We start from the raw sequence: 20,171 nt of genomic DNA on the forward strand, positions 1-20,171 counted from the left end.
CTTTGTGTGCATTCACATTCATACACGTACAATTTATACGGGTATACAGTGAGGGAAAAAAAGTATTTCATCCCCTGCTGATTTTGTACGTTTGCCCACTGACAAAGAAATGATCAGTCTATAATTTTAATGGTAGGTTTATTTGAACAGTGAGAGACAGAATAACAACAAAATCCAGAAAAATGCATGTCAAAAATATTATAAATTGATTTGCATTTGAATGAGGGAAATAAATATTTGACCCCCTCCCTATCAGAAAGATTTCTGGCTCCCAGGTGTCTTTTATACAGGTAACGAGCTGAGATTAGGAGCACACTCTTAAAGGGAGTGCTCCTAATCGCAGCTTGTTACCTGTATAAAAGACACCTGTCCACAGAAGCAATCAATCAGATTCCAAACTCTCCACCATGGCCAAGACCAAAGAGCTCTCCAAGGATGTCAGGGACAAGATTGTAGACCTACACAAGGCTGGAATGGGCTACAAGACCATTGCCAAGCAGCTTGGTGAGAAGGTGACAACAGTTGGTGCGATTATTCGCAAATGGAAGAAACACAAAAGAACTGTCAATCTCCCTCGGCCTGGGGCTCCATGCAAGATCTCACCTCGTGGAGTTGCAATGATCATGAGAACGGTGAGGAATCAGCCCAGAACTACACGGGAGGATCTTGTCAATGATCTCAAGGCAGCTGGGACCATAGGCACCAAGAAAACAATTGGTAACACACTACGCCGTGAAGGACTGAAATCCTGCAGTGCCCGCAAGGTCCCCCTGCTCAAGAAAGGAAATATACATGCCCGTCTGAAGTTTGCCAATGAACATCTGAATGATTCAGAGGACAACTGGGTGAAAGTGTTGTGGTCAGATGAGACCAAAATGGAGCTCTTTGGTATCAACTCAACTCGCCATTTTTGGAGGAGGAATGCTGCCTATGACCCCAAGAACACCATCCCCACTGCCAAACATGGAGGTGGAAACATTATGCTTTGGGGTTTTTTTTTTCTGCTAAGGGGACAGGACAACTTCACCACATCAAAGGGACGATGGACGGGGCCATGTACCGTCAAACATGTACCGTCAAATCTTGGGTGATAACCTCATTCCCTCAGCCAGGGCATTGAAAATGGGTCGTGGATGGGTATTCCAGCATGACAATGACCCAAAACATACGGCCAAGGCAACAAAGGAGTGGCTCAAGAAGAAGCACATTAAGGTCCTGGAGTGGCCTAGCCAGTCTCCAGACCTTAATCCCATAGAAAATGTGGAGGGAGCTGAAGGTTCGAGTTGCCAAACGTCAGCCTCGAAACCTTAATGACTTGGAGAAGATCTGCAAAGAGGAGTGGGACAAAATCCCTCCTGAGATGTGTGCAAACCTGGTGGCCAACTACAAGAAACGTCTGACCTCTGTGATTGCCAACAAGGGTTTTGCCACCAAGTACTAAGTCATGTTTTGCAGAGGGGTCAAATACTTATTTCCCTCATTAAAATGCAAATCAATTTATAACATTTTTGACATGTGTTTTTCTGAATTTGTTGTTATTCTGTCTCTCACTGTTCAAATGAACCTACCATTAAAATTATAGACTGATCATTTCTTTGTCAGTGGGCAAACGTACAAAATTAGCAGGGGATCAAATACTTTTTTTCCCTCACTGTACATGTACTGTACTATACATATACGCACACGTGCAAATGTAATCTTGCGCACATGTGCAAAGACAAAGATCCCCCTATAGCCTTAGTGTCCTCACACAGACACGTGTACGCAGAGACGCACGTACACAGGCGTACACACATTCAAGCCAGTACGTATACTGTATAATAATGTATAAAGCGACCTTAAACGTTCAGGTATATACACACACTATGGTATACGCGTGCACACAGGCTTTTACAGAACACACACGGCACTTGTGCACTGGCTTACCCAGATGCACATACAGACACACACGCGTGAGGATTGACACAGACCACACAGAGAAACAGAAATCGACAGCGGCAGAAACAACACCACCAACACGCACGCATAAACACACCCAAAGAGTGGTGACGGAAACTGAAAGGCAGATACACAGAGATAGACGACTGAGATATGCGGTGAGATGGACACGAAAACACACGCACCAGGCACACACGGGGGGGGGGGGGGGGGACAGATATAGAGATACACACCGATGCAGAAGGTGAGCTCGCAGAAGAAAGTTCGACAGAGAATCAGAATGAATGGCAGTCGCACAACCATACAATGCCTGCCAGCCACCACGCCCGAAGCCGAGACAATGCGCAGTCAGAAAGAGGATATGTGCAGTGGTAAAATGCACCGTGTACAACTACTAAAGAGATTCGCGTTTGTCAGAATCTCTATTTGTTTGATTAGTTTAAGCGGCATCATGCGCATTACGGAAACAACATACCTCGTGCGTCTGTGCAGCCAGTCTGTCTCATTATGGAAATGAATGATCATTATGGAAATTAATGATCATTGCGGCAGGGGGATTCTGCATGTCCCTGCCATACCCAGCCTCCCACTCCAGTGTCGAGCGGATAGAACATCTCTCATCTGTCGGATCACATGCTATGTGGATTGTCACAACGAACAGCCACGTGGCCACAATGCCTTCGTTGCCCTGTGCTCCCACCTATAAAGGCACACTTGTTGGAAAAAAACACCTTTAAGATCATAGCGCAAGAACAAATATCACACGTATAGCCTTAACAGACTGTGGTGGCAAGTGCTGTTCGCGAGCACCTATGAAGGCCGGCACGGCACACGAGGGGGTGGGTGGCCAACACCACCCCCGGCCACATTTGTCTCCCGTGTGGTGATGTTTCAGCATCGCGCCAGGTACTCATGTGAGGCTGAGTCGAACTAGGGGAGGCCCAGGACCGATTCAGATGATTGTCGCACTGATGTTGGCCGTGAGCGTGAATCGAACTCGGGTGGCCGCGTGCGCAGCGCGCTAATCACTACACCACCACTCCCGCCATGAACAAAGATCCCCCTGCTATAAAGCCTTAACATATTTTTGGGGCAAGTTCTGTGAGAGGGGTACTTGTATTACACGAGGGGGTGAGTGGCCAGCACCACACCCGACAGACAAAGACGGGTAGTGTTATACTACAGGTTCATACAAGTATACAATGGGCCAAACACGAGACGAACCATTTTCCTGCTCAGTACACGTCAAATAGCCGTCGACATCGTTGACGTTTTCACAACCTCCCGCGCGAGATCACAGATAACCAAATGGAGAACCCACAGGTGAAAATGCGAGCGAAAATAGAAATGCAGGAACAGTCCTGGCAGAGTTTGTCGTGCCGCTTCGTGGACATGTGCGAGACGTGTGTTTGGGATTGAACACATTAAAAAAAAGGTGAACGGGTGTTTACTTTTGGATGCCATCGACTGGCGCCTCCCAGCTGCAGCGGTGATCGGTGAAAGTGTAAACTCACAAACAGGGAGCATTTTTCACGGATAGTAAAGTCATTGTCGAATTGTTCTCAAATGATTAACTTTACTTTTTAACGTGCTTGCCGCTTGGATGTGCAAATGAAACTTTCTATCAGATGTTGATTCAGTTGAACTGCCACGGCGCCGAGCACAATGGACTAATGGTGAATATCGTTTACCGATTTAAATGCCAGATTGACGGGCAAACAATTCACAATTGGGCCTCCAATGAATACGTGTGATATTGAATGACATACGATAGCAATTGGATATTTTAAATGTTAACAATGAGTTTTTTTTTACTTATCAAATTCAGATTATGTCGCGACATTGAGATAATTTCAAGGTCTGTAAAATACCATCCAAGGCCGGAATTATAATTTTTTTTATCTAAGCTCCACCTGACGAGTTGCCATCGGAGAGACAAGACTGTTCATCACGGTATATATTTGTATGTATTCGAAATGTCACAAGTGTACAGAGTGATTAAAACCAAAGTGTGATAAATGTTAGCAAATAACTTATAGAGATAGGCATATCGCAAGTCGTTAGTAGCGTGTATGGAAAATGTTAACAAGCAGGTTACAAGGCTTATTACTCGGAGCAGGCAAAGTGGTTTCTAACCTTGCTTTATTACAAAGACTGTTGCTTTAAAAGTTCAGCGAGCACGCATTTCCACAAGCTTAAGTCAGAATTCAAAATTATTGAAGTGGCTGGTCGTATAATGGAACCTTAAATAGCTTTCTATTAAACACGCCACTTTAAATGACCAAGGAGCACTAACCGCTGGACCGTAGAGCACCGTGAAATTCCAAGATATGTTCTCGAGGTTTAGATCGTGATCAATAATTAAACCCAGAACTGTATTGACTCATTAGGCTTTTAACGAGTTGTCGGTTTTTATCGTGGAAAATGTATTTTCCTGGGGACGGCCAGCATCCACCACCACCACACACGAGCAGCACGCGTGCAAATCCAATGTCAAGCAACTACAGACTTCGTCTTTCGTACTGGCGGGGAGTTGATCAGCAACATTTATGTTCCTGCAGTTATTGTACCGTGAAAACCACAATTTAAAATAAACAATGGAACATTTGAAGTAAATGATCCAACACTAATTATGACTACCCTTCAAAAAACAGCGGGGTACTGCAGAGAACGTAACAAGAGTGGCACAATAGGCTGGCGCATGCACTGCCCATGTCATACAGTATGCTGAAATACTATACTGTTTTCTTTAACATGCAGGCATATCCAAGGCAGCGTATGTCATCATTTTACTTACAAAAATATTGGTTATTTTTGGTGATCTCCCTCCCCCGCCAACCCAATATGTTTATACAGCGATGTATAATACAGCAAGCTAACCTCATCCGATTAAAAGTTGCTCTATTTATCTAAGGCGGCATATTATTTTACACTGGACCAGTTTCACATTGTAGAACGTACAAGTGTACAAAAACACCATCACAGCGATGTGCCAAGACAAATTATAATCCACATGCAACCCTTAATTGTCAGTGTTTAAGATGCAGCAGAAGCCATAACCAAATTACCCAGAATGCACCCAACATCATCAGCATGGTTGAGCCTTCATAGTGCTTGGATGGGTGGCCAGCACGCACAAACAAGTTGCCATGGGATCGCGGGGCTGCGTGGTTGGCAGTACAGGGCAGTTCAATAAAATATATTGTCCTGCTGTACTTGTGCTTTGACGTTTCCACTCCCTGCCTTCAACAACCCACACTGACCAGTGTGGTGCAGCATGGTCAAATAACCCCACGACCACCCGAAAGGTGTGGGAAGGTCCTGATCCAACGGTGGATTGACACAAAGGGCTTCACATGTACCAGCCACAAGAACGAAGGGGAATGCCCATTGGCACAGCGAGTAAAGCCTTTGTGGATGATTAATACATTTATTGTACGTACACACTAAGTGGTTGAGCACATTGTGCCAATTTAGTTTCCAAGGAGAACAGGAGCACTATAATCGTTTGGTCTTGGCCACTACAAGCAGTGGACACAGATGCGATGGCATTTGCAATGTTTAATATTTAAAGAGACATTCAACGGCGTCCCAATGATCAATACAGGGCAGAAGGTAAATTCCAGTACGTGATGAATGTTTCATGACAAATATTTGCTTAACCCCTCGTTCTGAAGGGCGCTGTTTGCACCATGATCTGCAAAGAAAATAAAACAGCCAGAAACTTTTGCCGTCAATTGGAAAAAAAACACAAATAGATCACTGTGAGCCATGCCCTCCGTACAAGTCTTTAGTGATATCAATGTATAAACACAAATACGCTCAAGTCCCAGATCAATGTGTGCGAGTGGGAACGGGTGAAAGTGTGCAGGAGTGTGGGAAGAGCCAAGTGTAACACAGTAAGTTGTCAAACGCCCCATGGTACAATACCCTTCCAACTGACATCTCAGTTCATCTCCCGTCCATGCACGAGTGACTACTGGTAACCATACCCTGGTGTAGGCCTCGTCCACATGTTCACTCAAGTCTAAAATTACCACCCCCGACCTGGTGTGTTGAAAATTATGCTGAGGAAATAAAGGTCAGAGCAAGTGTTAACGCTTACAAAACACACACACTTGCGGTGTGCTCGTTGCAATAGGTGCTCGCTAAAAACACTCGACTCGATTCGTGAGGTTAACAGGCAAACTTGTGTCCTTGCATTAATTTTCGTGTGATCGTGTGCAGTCTGAAAATTGTTTATTCAAGGAATGGGTCCACTCGTGGTTTCCGGTCACTGCCAAGAGCACACAAAGTGCACCTTCCGTGCAAAGAGTAGGTGATGACATCATGAAAAATGTGACAATTATTTACAAAATGGCTTTGATGGTGGGAGACTGGGCAGGGGGTGGGCATGAGGGATGAAGCAAAAGGCTGCTCTTTGTGCGCTTGTGAAAGCGACAATTGGGGATGATTCTCCAATGCACTTACCGTGCACCACAGCTTGCATTAGAAATGCCACGATGGATACCAGCAAGGGCGCTCTTCTTAATGTTTTCACACAAAGTTACACGCTATCACTCCGCTACAGCTGCCCTTGAGAAACCGTGCGGCAACCCAGGAGCTCTTTTTATGCAAATCCATCACTAAATATGCCTGGTCCTGTTCGCAGACCTTTCAAGTGTACAAAACAATATTAGAAACGTGGATAAGACTGGAAATAACAAACGCAGTCACTTGCTAGCACATAAAATAAATACTCAGACCCATAAGTGGCAACTGGTTTCCCAGCAACAATTCATGATGTTACAAACACATGGTGAAGCAACTTGCTCATATTTTGGAGCTCGTTTTTTTTTAATTACGTGATTCGTGAGCGGTTGCTATGGTGTGCTCGTGCAATGGAGCAGACTTATTGCTCCCCACATACGGGAGGGACTTGCTGCTCCCCCACAGCGTCTCTCGTTGGTTACGTTTACAGTGACATAAGACGGGCCCTGTAGCTCAACTCTTCCGATGACAACGCGCTGGCCGTCAAAGTCTGCCCGCATCGTCACATGAGGTCCATGATGATGTCATCCTCGGACATCATGCTCGTCCCTGGACCTTGCTGCATTCCCAGCTGGGACATGGGCTGCTGGGAAGGGGGCACTGGTCCTCGGGCTCCTGGGTTCATCATCATTTGACCTGCAAAACCACAAACAAAAAGATCGACATCAGCGGTTTATCAGCAAGGCGACAGCAAGTTCACTTTATGGGATCTCCACTGCCGACGAGTACAACCCAGTTAAATCTAAATAAAAAAGTAATCATGATGTCATGGCTCTCTTAATATGTTCACAGGCTGTACCACGTGATGTTCAGCATGATATCCGACGTTTATACTCCACATGCTGGCAGCTTCTTCGGATATATCGGACATCATGCCGAACAACACGTGGTACAACCCGAAGACATCAGAGAGCTGTACAGCACAACTGAAAACCTACGTAGTAATGTTATTTACATATATACACGGATAGAGAAAACTCACTGTGGCTCAAGAACCTTTTTCAAGAGGGTCCTGGCACAGGGATTATTTGGCCAATTATATTTCAACGAGTGTTTTGCATGTGGTAAGAATCCAGAGTAAATCTATGTATACATATAAAAAATATACTCAAAGGAGGTCAGGACAGATGGGTTCTTGGATGCATGTGCTGTACTGCCATCTACTGGTCCCATTAGAGCCCACAGGTGCTGGGAGATAACTGTTAATGTTATAAACAAATCCTTGCCTCCAAATAAAATGGATACAGGCAGGCCTGGCAAATGCTATGAAGTCAGAAAATGGCATTTTCATTCATGAACCAACATTTTGAGAAGTTAAGATCAGGGCCAAAGTTTATTTTAAAAAATAACTTTTGTTCAATACGGAGGCGTTCAATCAGGGAAATATTGTTCTTGCCAGTGAAATTCAGCTGGCAGATGTACATACAAAAAAATGTACAGGCTGAAGGGAAACTCTACAACATGAATATGTGCATATGTAAATCCGTGGACTAGTACTGATCCAGGAGCACACACTAACGTGTTCAGATTTCTAGCAGGGCCCATTGTGTATTTAAGTTTATACTCTTGAATCCGCGTTTCAAGATTATATGTGCTTTTGGAGAATACTATTACACACATTATAATCCAATGCAAGAGTACCTCATACGCAATTTGTGTCAAATTTCTCGACGGTAATGTGTAAATTAACATTTTTAGTGTTTAATGTTGGCTTTAAGCCAATTTTGCACCACTTTCTCGGATGCTAAATGGAATTAGCACGCATCATTTCCACCAAGCACCAATATACCTCGAAGGAAATGGTGACGTTAAAATACAATTACAAAAATAACTCCCGACCCAAATGTGACAAAATAATCCAGATTACCATGTCGCTTTTTTACAGACGAAATAATTTGAACAATTAATCCAAGAACTATTCCCATTTTGCTTGCAAGTACGCAGAGATTTTGTGCAATATGACTGTCATAAACGCACGTGTCGCAGTCTTGATTATGTGATACACCACTGCCCTGGGCAGACAAGCGTTTGACATCCCAGTTATATTGCGTATCTGGCGACTCGTGTTACCTGCCACTGCTCCACTCTCAAAAAGAAACATAAGCACCACGCCTTGATCATTAATGTACACCAATCGTTCCTTTGTGTAAGCATTGAACTATTGCTCTGTGCCCATGCTGCTGTAATGCACTGCACGACTGGCTGAAGTACAAAAAAATACAATACATTTCTATGGGTTTTTGGTTCACGGAATTTCCCAAGTGGCTTTTCTTTGTGTGTGCGCATTCATGAAAGAGATTTTCAACTGCACGCATTACTAACCAGTCAGGAGAAGGGAGGAGTGGTCAGGAGGGTAAAGTCAGGTGGCACGGTTAGGCATCAAAGAACAGCGGTCGGTGGCGTTCAAATTACACAGCGGAGGAGGGATTGTCGCGCGCATTATACCCCGGGCCCAACATCGGCGCCAAGAAAATACTGCACACTCCACGCCTTGTGGGACACGACCGTCCGCCCGCAAGTTGCTGCTAACGAGAGCAAAGTGTGAGGCGGCACGTCTGACTCTTGCGAGGGTAGGGCTTGCTTTATCATGGTTGGGCTGTCTCGGTGCACAGTGTGGTTAAATAACAAACAAAAAACCTCCCTCGGTTCATACTACCTAAACGTACAGGAGGGTCACCTGGGCCAAACGGCTTTTGGATCTTGGGCTCTCCGACGCGCTTTCGCGTTGTTCGGCACGACATCCACACAGTACAACCTGAAAACATTGCGGAGGGATCTGCGGCGCAACCGTGACCATCTACGCGGTAGCAGGCGAACCTTCAAAAGGAACATTTGCTTAACCCCATACGCACCAACCATCCTCAGGGGGCCACATGTCTCGGCAAAAATCGGCAATGGATGAACCATCTGTGGTCACCGCTCTGCAGGCCCAGCTGTAACGGGAGATTGATCATTACTTTTTTTCCCTGCTAATGTCATCTGTGGGTTCCAGTACACCTCCACGGAGTGGCCCTGCACCGAGCGTGCTATTTTTAGCACGTAAACAATTACGTTGAGTCCTGCGGGAAGTGAGCAAATTTTTCACGCGCGCCGCTTTATCCGATGCAGCCCGTGCGCTCGATGTTAGATCACGAGAGGCGATCGCTCTTGGCAGGCTTTCATTTGGTCAGCCCCGTGTGCGCACTTCATCCCACCCCTCCACCCACCCTAGGTGCCTGTAGCTTAATTCCCCCCCAAAAACGTGCTTCCGGGTCGAGGCGACACAGCGCCTGTTTCCTTCCTCACCGGGCATGGGGAGCCTCTGGGCCATCTGTCCCCCCCACTGCTGGCCCGGAGGCTGGTGCGTGAGCTGCTGCCCCAGGGCCTGGTGGGACATCATCTGCGGGCCTTGCTGCTGTTGCATGGGCATCAGGCCAGGCTGCTGAGACTGCTGCGGTTGCTTGGAAGACAGGAGGGCAGAAGAAACAGGCACGGTGATGTGGTTGCTGGGGGACCGGCAAACAAATACATTAATAAGTAGATCATGCCACAAAAATGCACTTTAGTCCTGTCATGCAATGAGTGCGGGAAGTAAACAGTTGCGCTATGTTTTGTTGTTTTGTATGGCTAAGATGTCTAAAGGCACAGTCGATGTGGCATTACAAGTCTGCTTGCAAAGCACAGTGATATTGATCATACACATGAACTCTATACCAATCATGAGTGTTGAATGACAGGCCCAATAACACCAGTGAAGAGAGCTACTGTGAGGATAAGTATGAGCAGTATTGCTACTCTGGAATGCTGTGTCAAACCAAAACAAACTTATAGCATTTCATGTTCTGTTCCATCTAGTTTTTTCAACAAATACCCCATTGCCAATAAGTAATGGGTATTCTCTCCAGAGTCTTTACACGCAGCTTCAAAGGCAATACTTTGACACTGCACCTTCAAATACAAGACAATGGGAATGAAAAATATTGAGCATGTAAAGAATGTGCCTTTGGACAATGCACCTGGCAAAAAGTGGGAAAGTTAGGCCTCAAATCCTTAATCTGCCATGAGCTTAAACAAAACTCCATCCATTGCTCTAAGATCAACAAAGTAACTCTACCCTGATTTTACCTACAGAAAATCTGTTACGCGCCAAGACGGCAAAAATGGGCTTGTGCATCGTGACCCCAAGTAAAACGATCGAGCTAGCTCTTGCTGTAGATTTATTTACATTGAGTCACCTGCAATCTCTTTAGTGCACACAGCGAATAGAAATATAACACAAGGCCAACGGGGAATGGGCCAAGAGGCTGCGGCCAACCGAAAAGGAGGGCGACCACAAAGTGTACATCTCTGTCCCCCAATGGAACGTACATTACCGATGCCCAGTTATCTTAGGCAGGCATGCGGTGTGCGCACGTGGCTGAATAGAGCGCACGCCAATATGCCGAGCTATCTTACAGGCAGGCGTGTACAAGTCTCCGCTTAATGAATGGAACATGCACCGACAAGCCAAGTTATCTAAGGTGAGCACACAGCACATGGTATAATGCACCAGACAGACACTGCTGGGGGGGCAACAAGAGAGGTGATGTTTGGGGGGGGGGGGTGCAGGAGGATAACTTCAACACGGGAATATCTCGCATAAAACGTGCCGCCTACTGTAGTCGACACAGATCTGTGGCTTGGCACAAGCATGCGGGACGGCGCTGCGGGCATTTTAGCGACGATTACTCGGCCACCCGACCACTCGGGAGGAACGGGGCTCCCTTTCCCGTCGGGCCAGCCCGCACGTTTGTCAGCGTTGGATGCGATCAGTGCGAAAAAATGGCAATTGATTTAAGGCTGCAATTTAAGTCTGACCTATTTCAATCGGCGCTTGTCCTTTACGTGAAACGGTCATGTATTATCAACTCAAAGGGAAGACTTAATGACCACCGATTGTTAAGGCTGCCAATGGCGTACATACAAAGGGCAACCACTTCGGATTATTGCACGAGCGCAGGTCCTACTTGCAGTCCTCGGTATTTTTGACCAAGTGGACCACACCTAATTCCTATGCTGATTAACTGACGAAATACAAATGGCTAAATCACGAGGCAGCCATGGGTCACTTCCATACACCGAGTCGTCCTTTTGTGTGGAAGCCAGGCTTATGATCGTATAAGCCTGGCTTTTACACACGTGCCGATGAATCGGTCAGTCACCTGCTGCTGCTGCTGGTTGAGAAGTAGGCTGCGTAGCTGTGGGTTCGCTGTGGGGTTAGGTGGCCGAGGGGGCATGCCCCCTGCTTGGGCAGGGATCGGTGCGCCCTGGCCCTGCCCCTGAGCCGGCTGCTGAGGACGCAGCTGCAGCTGCTGCTGCTGCTTCATGTGCTGCTACCCCAGCATACGGACAAACACGCGCGTCATTGTGGCGACACAGCTGGTGTTGCCCGGACACTTTCAAGAACACTCAGCACCACGCGATGTCACCACAGTGGTTGGTGACCGAGACAGGTGATCGGTATGGTGAAACATAATCCACGGAAGCGCCCACAATTGTGGGCGACATTAGTTTTATGGGTTGTTTGTTTAGAGGGGGGGTAGATTTATATATCCAAATTCTAAAAAGGGGATGCTCACATTTATATTAAATATGGGGAATTAAAAAAAGATTGTGCAAAAAAAAGATTAATGACTATTAAGATTAGGTCTTGTGATATTTTTTCCCCTCCCTTTGCTACAAAACATACACAATAAATGATTCAGACATTTCAATCTCACAATTCCCAAGGTAAATTACATGGTTTCCTTGTCAGGATGAGGTCCCTGCCACCTCATTTTGCACTGTGATCAATTTCATGATGTATGACAGTTACACATCATGAATCATTTGTGAAAATGTGATTTAAAAAAATGCATTATATAATCAACTTTCTGCAATAAAAATGTTACAAATAATCAAAAACATCTAAGTTTGACATTATACAGGTGTCTGTGTATACGTGCATGCTTGTGTGTATACGTGCATGCTTGTGCCTACACGTGAAATCTGCATATTATGTTTACATACCCACGTGTACACGCTCATAGTTTCCTTTTCACTGAGTGAGCACATATTATTGGTCCTATCAGGGATGAGATTATAGCCAAAAGTAATCCCCTAGCATATTTATGCAAGTTGTCCCATTTAAATTACAGTATCTGAAAATAAGTCCATTTGGGAGACAGCCGTTGCATTTTCACTTCAAGTTTAATTGGGACCAGGCTAAACAGCCAAATGTAGCATCTGCGCTCCTGCTAATTTCAAATGTTAACCCTTCATCCGACCCATTCAGTGGGAGTCATTACCTATCCCCAGGTCTTTATCTTCCTTTTAATGGCCATCAGCATCACTTCATCCATCCTCTGCTGGAATAAGGGCACGGTGTAGATTTGGCACCAAACCAGGGCACACACTTCCTATGTAAAACCCAATGGCTTAGAGAGCTCGAGGGTCAGCCCAGATCCTTAAGCGATTCGGAGTGGACGGAGGGGCTTCCCGAGCGGAGGTAACTCCCCACCTGCTGCATCTGCAACTGCTGAACTTTCAGGGCCTGCTCTTTCTTCTGCGCTGCCTCCAGCGTCTGCTGCAGGGCCTGGATGTGACGCTAGGCACGCAAACAAAGGGTCACACAGTCGGGGAATGAGAACGTCAAGTGCACGTGGAAAACAAATGAGACAGAGAGGCCCTCGAACAAAACAACAAAAAAGGAGCAAGCACTAAACAAAATGGTAAATGATCACCTGTAAACATTGCAGAAAGTCATCATCAAAAATCCCAAGTCACAGATGGGCAAAACAGTACCATGCCATTATGATACTAAATGGTATTACAAATGCTAACGTCAGAGGGAGGGGGGGCCTGAGTGACGGTCAGTCTCAGACTAAAAGGAAGGAAGCGTACAAAACACACCAGGTTTTGCTGCCTTTGTTCCTCCAAGTTCACTACTGCCGGAGGGTTCGCCATTCCTGCACCTGGTAGCTGCGAGAACACAGGTGGAGGAGGGGGATAGGGCACCAGGTGTTCGGTTAAAAGACGCAATGAGCTCTGCCGCTGAGAAGGAGGCAGGCGAGGAATTATTGTTGACATCACTGTACGACGTTGCACCGCAACGCGTCTCGCAACAGAGCTCGCGTTAATGGCACGTGCCAGACTGCGCCGCCAACGAAAAACGCAACCGTTGAAATTTTAAGGAACTAAAAAAAAATGACAAGGGCAAGGGCAGGAGCCACGCCGAACACAGAAGCAGTGTCGGGAAGTGTGTGGCAAGGAGGTTATGGCAATTGGGCAGCCGGAAGACTGCACCTGAGGGAACGAACGCGAATCCAAACGACCGAGGAGGGGGAAATGCCGGCAACGTCTCGTTAAACTGCGTCCGGCCAACAGCGGAAGTTAAACGGTGGCTGCAGACGCCTGAAAGAACACGCGCTGCATTAAGAGGCAAGGAGGCGCCGACTCGGTCGTGCGCCACACTCGGATATGTCCGCCGTGAAGGTGCCGCGGGTCCTGATAAGGCGCTATCTGCATGAACAAGGGACGCGTCACAAGACCATTAAATGCAGCCCACGGGCACGGGTTTTCCTGTGCAAGCAAGCGCCGTGGGGGAAGACAAGTCAGACGGTGATGATGCAAGGAGGACTCCCCAGGTGCTACAAGGGCTTGACGTGGCACCTGCATCATACGGCAATGTCGGACGACGTGCGTAAAGCGCAAACGAAAATGAATGAGGACTGAATCCCGATCACACACAAGCACTCGATACTCAGCAACGTGAAGAGAAAGGTACAGGCCGTGATCAGGATGTTCCCTTTATTCAGGTGCGCCCTCCGTGCCCCTTATAAGGTCTGCACTCGTACATAAGTTTGGAGAACAACTGCATTAAGATGCTCTATTCAAAATACGGCCGCTTGCCTTCCAGTGGCTTTTATGCACTTCCTTGCTTGAGCCAGACCCTAATTGTAGATACAAAAGCCTCGTTTTTCGCAAAAGAAAGCTAACTTCAATCTGCTCCAGCTACATAGAGCTCATCAGTGCTAAACAAACAGCGCACGTGATATTCAATGAGCAATACAAAGTCCATTAGTGGATTCCCTTCTGCTGTCACAAGCTGCCTTGTTGCTTTGGGCTCCTGGCTAGTTTCTTATTGTTTTTATTTTTTACAAGCCAAGAGAGGCCCAAGTACTGCATGATAAGTGTCTTTTTGCCAAACAAATTCGGTTCTCTCTTTCTGATCCATGTCAACTGCGTGGCGAAAACCGCTTATGGAACACATCCCATTGGCCTTGAGTGCCAAGAAAGAACTGACCGAAGATGTCCCAACCTCAAAGACCAAAACATCAAAAACAATCTTTAAGACTTTCTTCGTATGGTTACTGCTGCATTCGTGCATACGATACAATGCACACAATTACACAATGGTTCATCGCGTTACAATAAACAAAACAGGCATCCGGTGCTTCAACAAAACAACGACAAGGCCTGCATACAAAACGAACACGCGCGAGGTTTTAGAATACAAAGCAAAGAGTTAAAAGGGGACTGTGGTAGTGGGCATGTATTTATGCACACCGGCAATACCTGCTGGGCAGTGGGCTGTCCAGTTGGCCCTCCGGGCTGGCTGGGGAACCCCGCAGAATTTGGAACGCCTGTGGGGGGCTGCCCCGAAGCCCCAGGCTGTGGCCCCGCACCCTGCTGCTGAGCGCCCCCCTGTCCTGGCTGCTGGGGGCCCCCCGGACCGCCGCCCATCTGCTGCTGCTGCTGTCGAAGAGAGCAACACACGACCACTGGGGTTTTTAGAACGACGGGGGACCTTGTTGTCGATAAAAAAAAAAGGATAACTCAATGCGGCAGGTCAGTTACAGTTAAAATATTAACAAGTTTTTGGTGAAGAAAAAAAAACTCGGATATTGCAAGGGTTCACGTATTGCATTCCAACGTGTTTGTGTTTGGAAGTATTTCACACGGCAGTACAGAATCCCACGGATGCTCAGCTGCAAATTTCCAGATCGTGCTCGAATTTGTGTCTCTAAGTCCTGAGCTAACCCTTTGATGGATTTGGCAGGTTTTCAACAGTCCCAAATAGCAACACAGTTCTATATTGCAGTTTACAGACAGATGGCCAGAGGTAACGTATACACGCCTTCAATATTAGTTGAAAGGCATTAATAATGACTTCCTTACCCAGGGCAGCCACATGGAGTCTCAAGACTCATTCAGGATTGGTGTTGAAGTTTGGCCAATTTTATAAATGAGTATTTGGCATGACATAATGCTCTTCTACAAATGTATGAGTTGAGATTAAATGCTATGAAGTCAAGTGTGAAAAGGAAATTACTTTTATTATTTGTGGGATCTATTTCTAAGCACAAATGTGTTAAAAATTATCTTGCATGCTTGTACTGTACATACATGCAATGATAAGCAGGCTATATATCCACATATATAACAAATGTAAATACGAATGAACAAAAGTAAAACATAAATCAAATACAGAGACAGGTATATAGATAAAGCATAACATATCACACAATGATAAGGGCATAATCTATGTAAGAAGACAACTGAGGATGGCTGAACTGTGTGTAAACAGACAAGAGTGTCCATTAGGGTTTCTTTGGGTTAGATCGCGGAAATATAAATGTGTCATCCAACCCTCCACCACCCGACACAGCCAATTAGTAAGGTTTGTCATGTAAAAGAACATTCCAATTCGTTACAAGTGCAACACACCGGTGTGTTTACGTGAAAAACCTTGCTAATTGGCTGTGTCGGGTGGTGGAGGGTTAAACGACACACTTATATTGACGCGATCTAACCCAATGAAACCTCTATTATGGATAATATTGGCCACGGAAGCCTACGTGTTAAACAGACATTAGTAGTAATACTGCACTCTAAAGCAAGTATAATGTTATACACATTTGCACGCAGACACGCACACGCGCACAGCATGTTGACTCTTGTTTCAAGCCCCATAATATTCCCGCAATGCAAATTTGCTCATTTTGCTTCAGCCCAACATCCAAAGTGAACTGCAATTAACATTTAAAGATTCCCATTTTCGGGAACAAAGCACATTAGCTCAGGCTTCCTCTTTAATTTTGTGCACAACATTAAAATTAACTTGAAATAACCTGACAGTGGAATTACAGGTTTACAATTACATCATTAAAATACGGCAAATTGATTATTAAAGACTACAATTTTTTTATATGCAAAATTAAATTATAGCATTTTGGGTCAGTAGTGATCCCTCTGCATATGCTGCGCTACCCTTTTTCGCACGTCACTCCGGTTTCTAATAACGTTTTATCATTTCCACACGCAGACAAAAAAAATACAACTGTGACCATCTGGGAATACCAACAGAGCTGTGGGTCCATCTCCTTTTGATATCTGCCTGCACTCAGCACAGCACCGCCGAGACCACAGCACCGTCATATCACACGCGTCGCTCGGCACAGAACAGAATCCACGAGCAGAGAGAGAGAGAGAGGAGGAGCCCACCCGGAGATTCACAACGCGCAGTTCCCGTGACAATTCCAGCCCAATCCAACCCAACGTTTTAAACAGAAGTGTGATATGGATCGCCAACCGTCCATCCGACCGACTGACCCACCGACCCTGGATCTTTGTGTGTTGGTGCACCGTTTGAGCAACGTGTTTTGTTGATATTTTTTCACGACATGAATGAACACAGTTATAAATAAACTGGGCCAGCGGGTTGAAAGAGCTTAACCAGATGAGCTAGTTTTAGGTTATATTATTATTTTTAAAAATAAAGCCATGCCAACGGATGTGAGCGACTCCTTTTTTCTTTGCTTTGCAAGAAAGCAATCCTTGTACGATAAACCACCCAATTGATTAGCCTTAGGGCCCACACTCCTCAGATCTAAAGCACCACCTGTTTCATGCAAAGGGTTCCAACTGCTAAGAGCCACTATTCTTCTCCCTGCATGCAGCACAACAGCGTTTGTTGCTCAATCCAAGGACCTCCTAGACTGCCCAAAGGAAAAGGGACTCCCAAACTTAACTACGTTTTGAATAGAGAGGAGGATAAAAACAAGCAGAACTTCCCACACACAGCAGCCACTGTAGTGAATTAGCCAAACTATGTGCATCGCCGACATCCTCGGCTTTCAAACGGCCGGATGTCCGCTTGCGTGGAATGAACGCCGAGACGAGCTGTGCCGCGATCAGCGAACAAGGCATCCCCCCTCCTCAGTCGCCGTCGTCTGCTTAAGCAGGACTGCAGCTGCCCCCGATACCGGTGCCCACCCCGCCTCCCTCGGAAGGCCCCCGCGCCGGTCGCCCTGGCTACACAGCCCAAACGACAGCTGCAAGACGACAACGGCCGGAGAGCTACGACGTTGGCAACAAACCGAGGCCCTGCGACGGCATCCCGCACGAGCGCGATGTGTGCGGCCGCTTCGCCTCGATGGCCGCGCGTGGAGCTGTGGGGGCATTCTCAACGAAACTGAACAAAAAAAGGGAGCAATTTTTTTACGAATTACATGAATTGCCTGAGGCTGCAACACGGTGATTCAAACTGACACTACTCGCCAATTGCAGCTCACATGTCAGGGAAACTATGGCAAACAATGCCCCTGGAGGGAACATCCATTAAAATCAGATTTGGTTGTCATTTTGGAAACGACCTAAATCAGCGGTTACGTGCAGCATAAAAGCTCTCCTCGCTTAGCCTAAGCCCCGGCAAGCCTTATCAGCCATGTGCCCCACTTGCTTGGCAAAATGGTGCACCCTCTGTGCTTACAGAAATGACCTCCTCTCTCAAGTATAAGGGTGCCTCCCCCTCCCTTCCCCACCGTGCCGTTCAGATGAATGCATCTTCCCTTCCACTACTCTCCTTCTATCCCTCTCAACCCAGCCTGTGACAGCAGCCCAATGATCGCAATGATTGGAAGGCAAGGAAAAGGGGATCGTGGGGATGCGGGGGTGGGCCGAGGTGGTGGACGTACGCTTCGCTGTTGCTGTGCCTTCTTGTGGTTGGTGATGACCATGCGGATGCCGTTGACGAAGCCACTCTGGTCGTTGGGGATGAGGCCCATGAACATTTTCTTGCGCGATGAGTAGAGCAGCATGAGCACGCGCACTTCGCACGGCGCGCTGTTTGGGAAGTGCACGCAGCCCGCCTGTCAGGGTCGAACGCGGCACGGCGCACCGGGAGGGGCGTTAGAATGGAGCGACAAGATTCTGGGTCTTTGCGCACGCCCGGATGTTGTAGAGCGACTTATAACGAGAGTCTATGCCCTACGCGTAGGTTTTTTTGCAGTTGTGCTGTGCGGGTCTCCGATGTGCGTTCAGTTTGTACCGCATTTTGTTATAACGGATTAAAATTACAATCTCAATAGAGGTTATTTAACAAAATCTTTAAATATGTTCACAATGCTCTACTCTTACAAATGATGCCACAGGCTTTTAATGTCCAGTCTACAGTAAAGATAGATGCTTTGGAAAACTACAGCATGTGCTCACTGCCGTGGCAGATAGGACATGCTTCTGTTCACACTCTCAGCCGATTAACATCCAATTAAATAGAAATACCAATTATGATTATAGGGATTTTTTTTTTATCCAAAGCATTCATAAGCTGAGCCTATCAGATTCATAATCAGGACAGACTTTCTGAAGGATTATCAGCATCTTTTATTCCTCGGATGGGATGCTTTCATTTGTACTTTTTTTTATTTGCCCAATATTCATTGTAGCTTGCATTTTAAACAATCTTGCAATCTATAACCCTCAGTTTTTACTCCAAGAGAAAGCCCATTACATAGCCGGTAGCATCCACAAACCGCTAAAAATACCTCATCAGACTCACAGAATAATCGGCTCCCACACGCTGTAAACAGAAAAAAAGAACCGCCACTGTTCCAAGCCTCGACGTCAGCTGCATGTAAATTTACATGTGCAGATTTTTTTTCCCCCATCTCGAAAGCGTTTCACTTCCACAGGAAATCACCCCCCCCCCCACCCCCGCGCGTGTGTTAATGTGACAACTGACACTCAAGTAGGTAATTGTCTTTGGCGGCGTTTTAGATTTTTTTGTTCCAAGTGAGCCGTCACGTCAAAGGAACCATGTGCTACTCACGAATCCCGTGGCCATGATGCGGTAGAGCGCCTTGAGGGACTCCACGTCCGAATTGCTGAACTGAAACTGCACCATGCGTGAGTTCTTAAACAGCGGGCCCAGGCTGGACTGCGCGTACGGGAACACGCAGAGAGACATGCGCGCACATGCACGCACGCACAGAGGACATCAGTCACCAGGTTTGTAGTGTGGTACACATAAGCACATACCGTTCCAGATGCGCTGGTATGTATGTTGAACTTCTTTCGCACTGTATGTAGCCAATCATGCTAAGCAGAGGTGTGACCGTCTGGAACAACTCTTCCTTCCGATATTACGAAGTCACTGGAGCTATGCACTTTTACATCTAACTCATTTGTTTAGAACTGCTCTTTGAACTGCTCTAGTTTGTGGTCCTTCCCCCGCACCTCCGATTGGCAGTTGGCTACGTACGGTGCGAAAGAAATTCAACATACACACTCACACGTGCAAATATAAAGAACAATTAAACCCTTGACCTATGATTAGCTTATCATGCCGTCTCCATGGCAGGGGCAGGCTAGCATCCAAATTAAAGCAACTGCAGCGAAAGCACAGCAGAATCCACGCGAATGGA

The 20,171-nt window shown here is 46.5% G+C and overlaps 1 protein-coding gene across 9 annotated transcripts in view; it reads right to left on the reverse strand.

The window, feature by feature from the left end:
* Positions 1 to 4,063: 4,063 nt before the first annotated feature.
* The window catches only part of MED25 (mediator complex subunit 25), a 46,682-nt gene continuing 30,574 nt past the window's right edge, over positions 4,064 to 20,171 (reverse strand). For 3 of the 9 annotated variants that reach the window (XM_076069474.1, XM_032960145.2, XM_032960153.2), the window contains 8 exons: positions 19,577 to 19,684; positions 18,444 to 18,617; positions 15,043 to 15,222; positions 13,378 to 13,446; positions 12,986 to 13,072; positions 11,649 to 11,819; positions 9,754 to 9,953; positions 4,064 to 7,104 (listed from right to left, as the gene is read on the reverse strand). In XM_076069474.1, coding sequence (XP_075925589.1) covers positions 6,993 to 7,104; positions 9,754 to 9,953; positions 11,649 to 11,819; positions 12,986 to 13,072; positions 13,378 to 13,446; positions 15,043 to 15,222; positions 18,444 to 18,617; positions 19,577 to 19,684 — 1,101 coding nt within the window. In that variant the 3' untranslated portion in view covers positions 4,064 to 6,992. The remainder of the gene's footprint in view (positions 7,105 to 9,753; positions 9,954 to 11,648; positions 11,820 to 12,985; positions 13,073 to 13,377; positions 13,447 to 15,042; positions 15,223 to 18,443; positions 18,618 to 19,576; positions 19,685 to 20,171) is intronic. The other 6 variants (XM_032960148.2, XM_032960147.2, XM_032960150.2 and 3 more) reach the window with 6 other exon arrangements.

This window comes from Petromyzon marinus, chromosome 24 (genome assembly GCF_048934315.1).
Source record: "Petromyzon marinus isolate PM22_M1 ecotype Great Lakes invasive population chromosome 24, UKy_Petmar_22M1.pri1.0, whole genome shotgun sequence".
Classification (NCBI taxonomy): domain Eukaryota; kingdom Metazoa; phylum Chordata; class Hyperoartia; order Petromyzontiformes; family Petromyzontidae; genus Petromyzon; species Petromyzon marinus.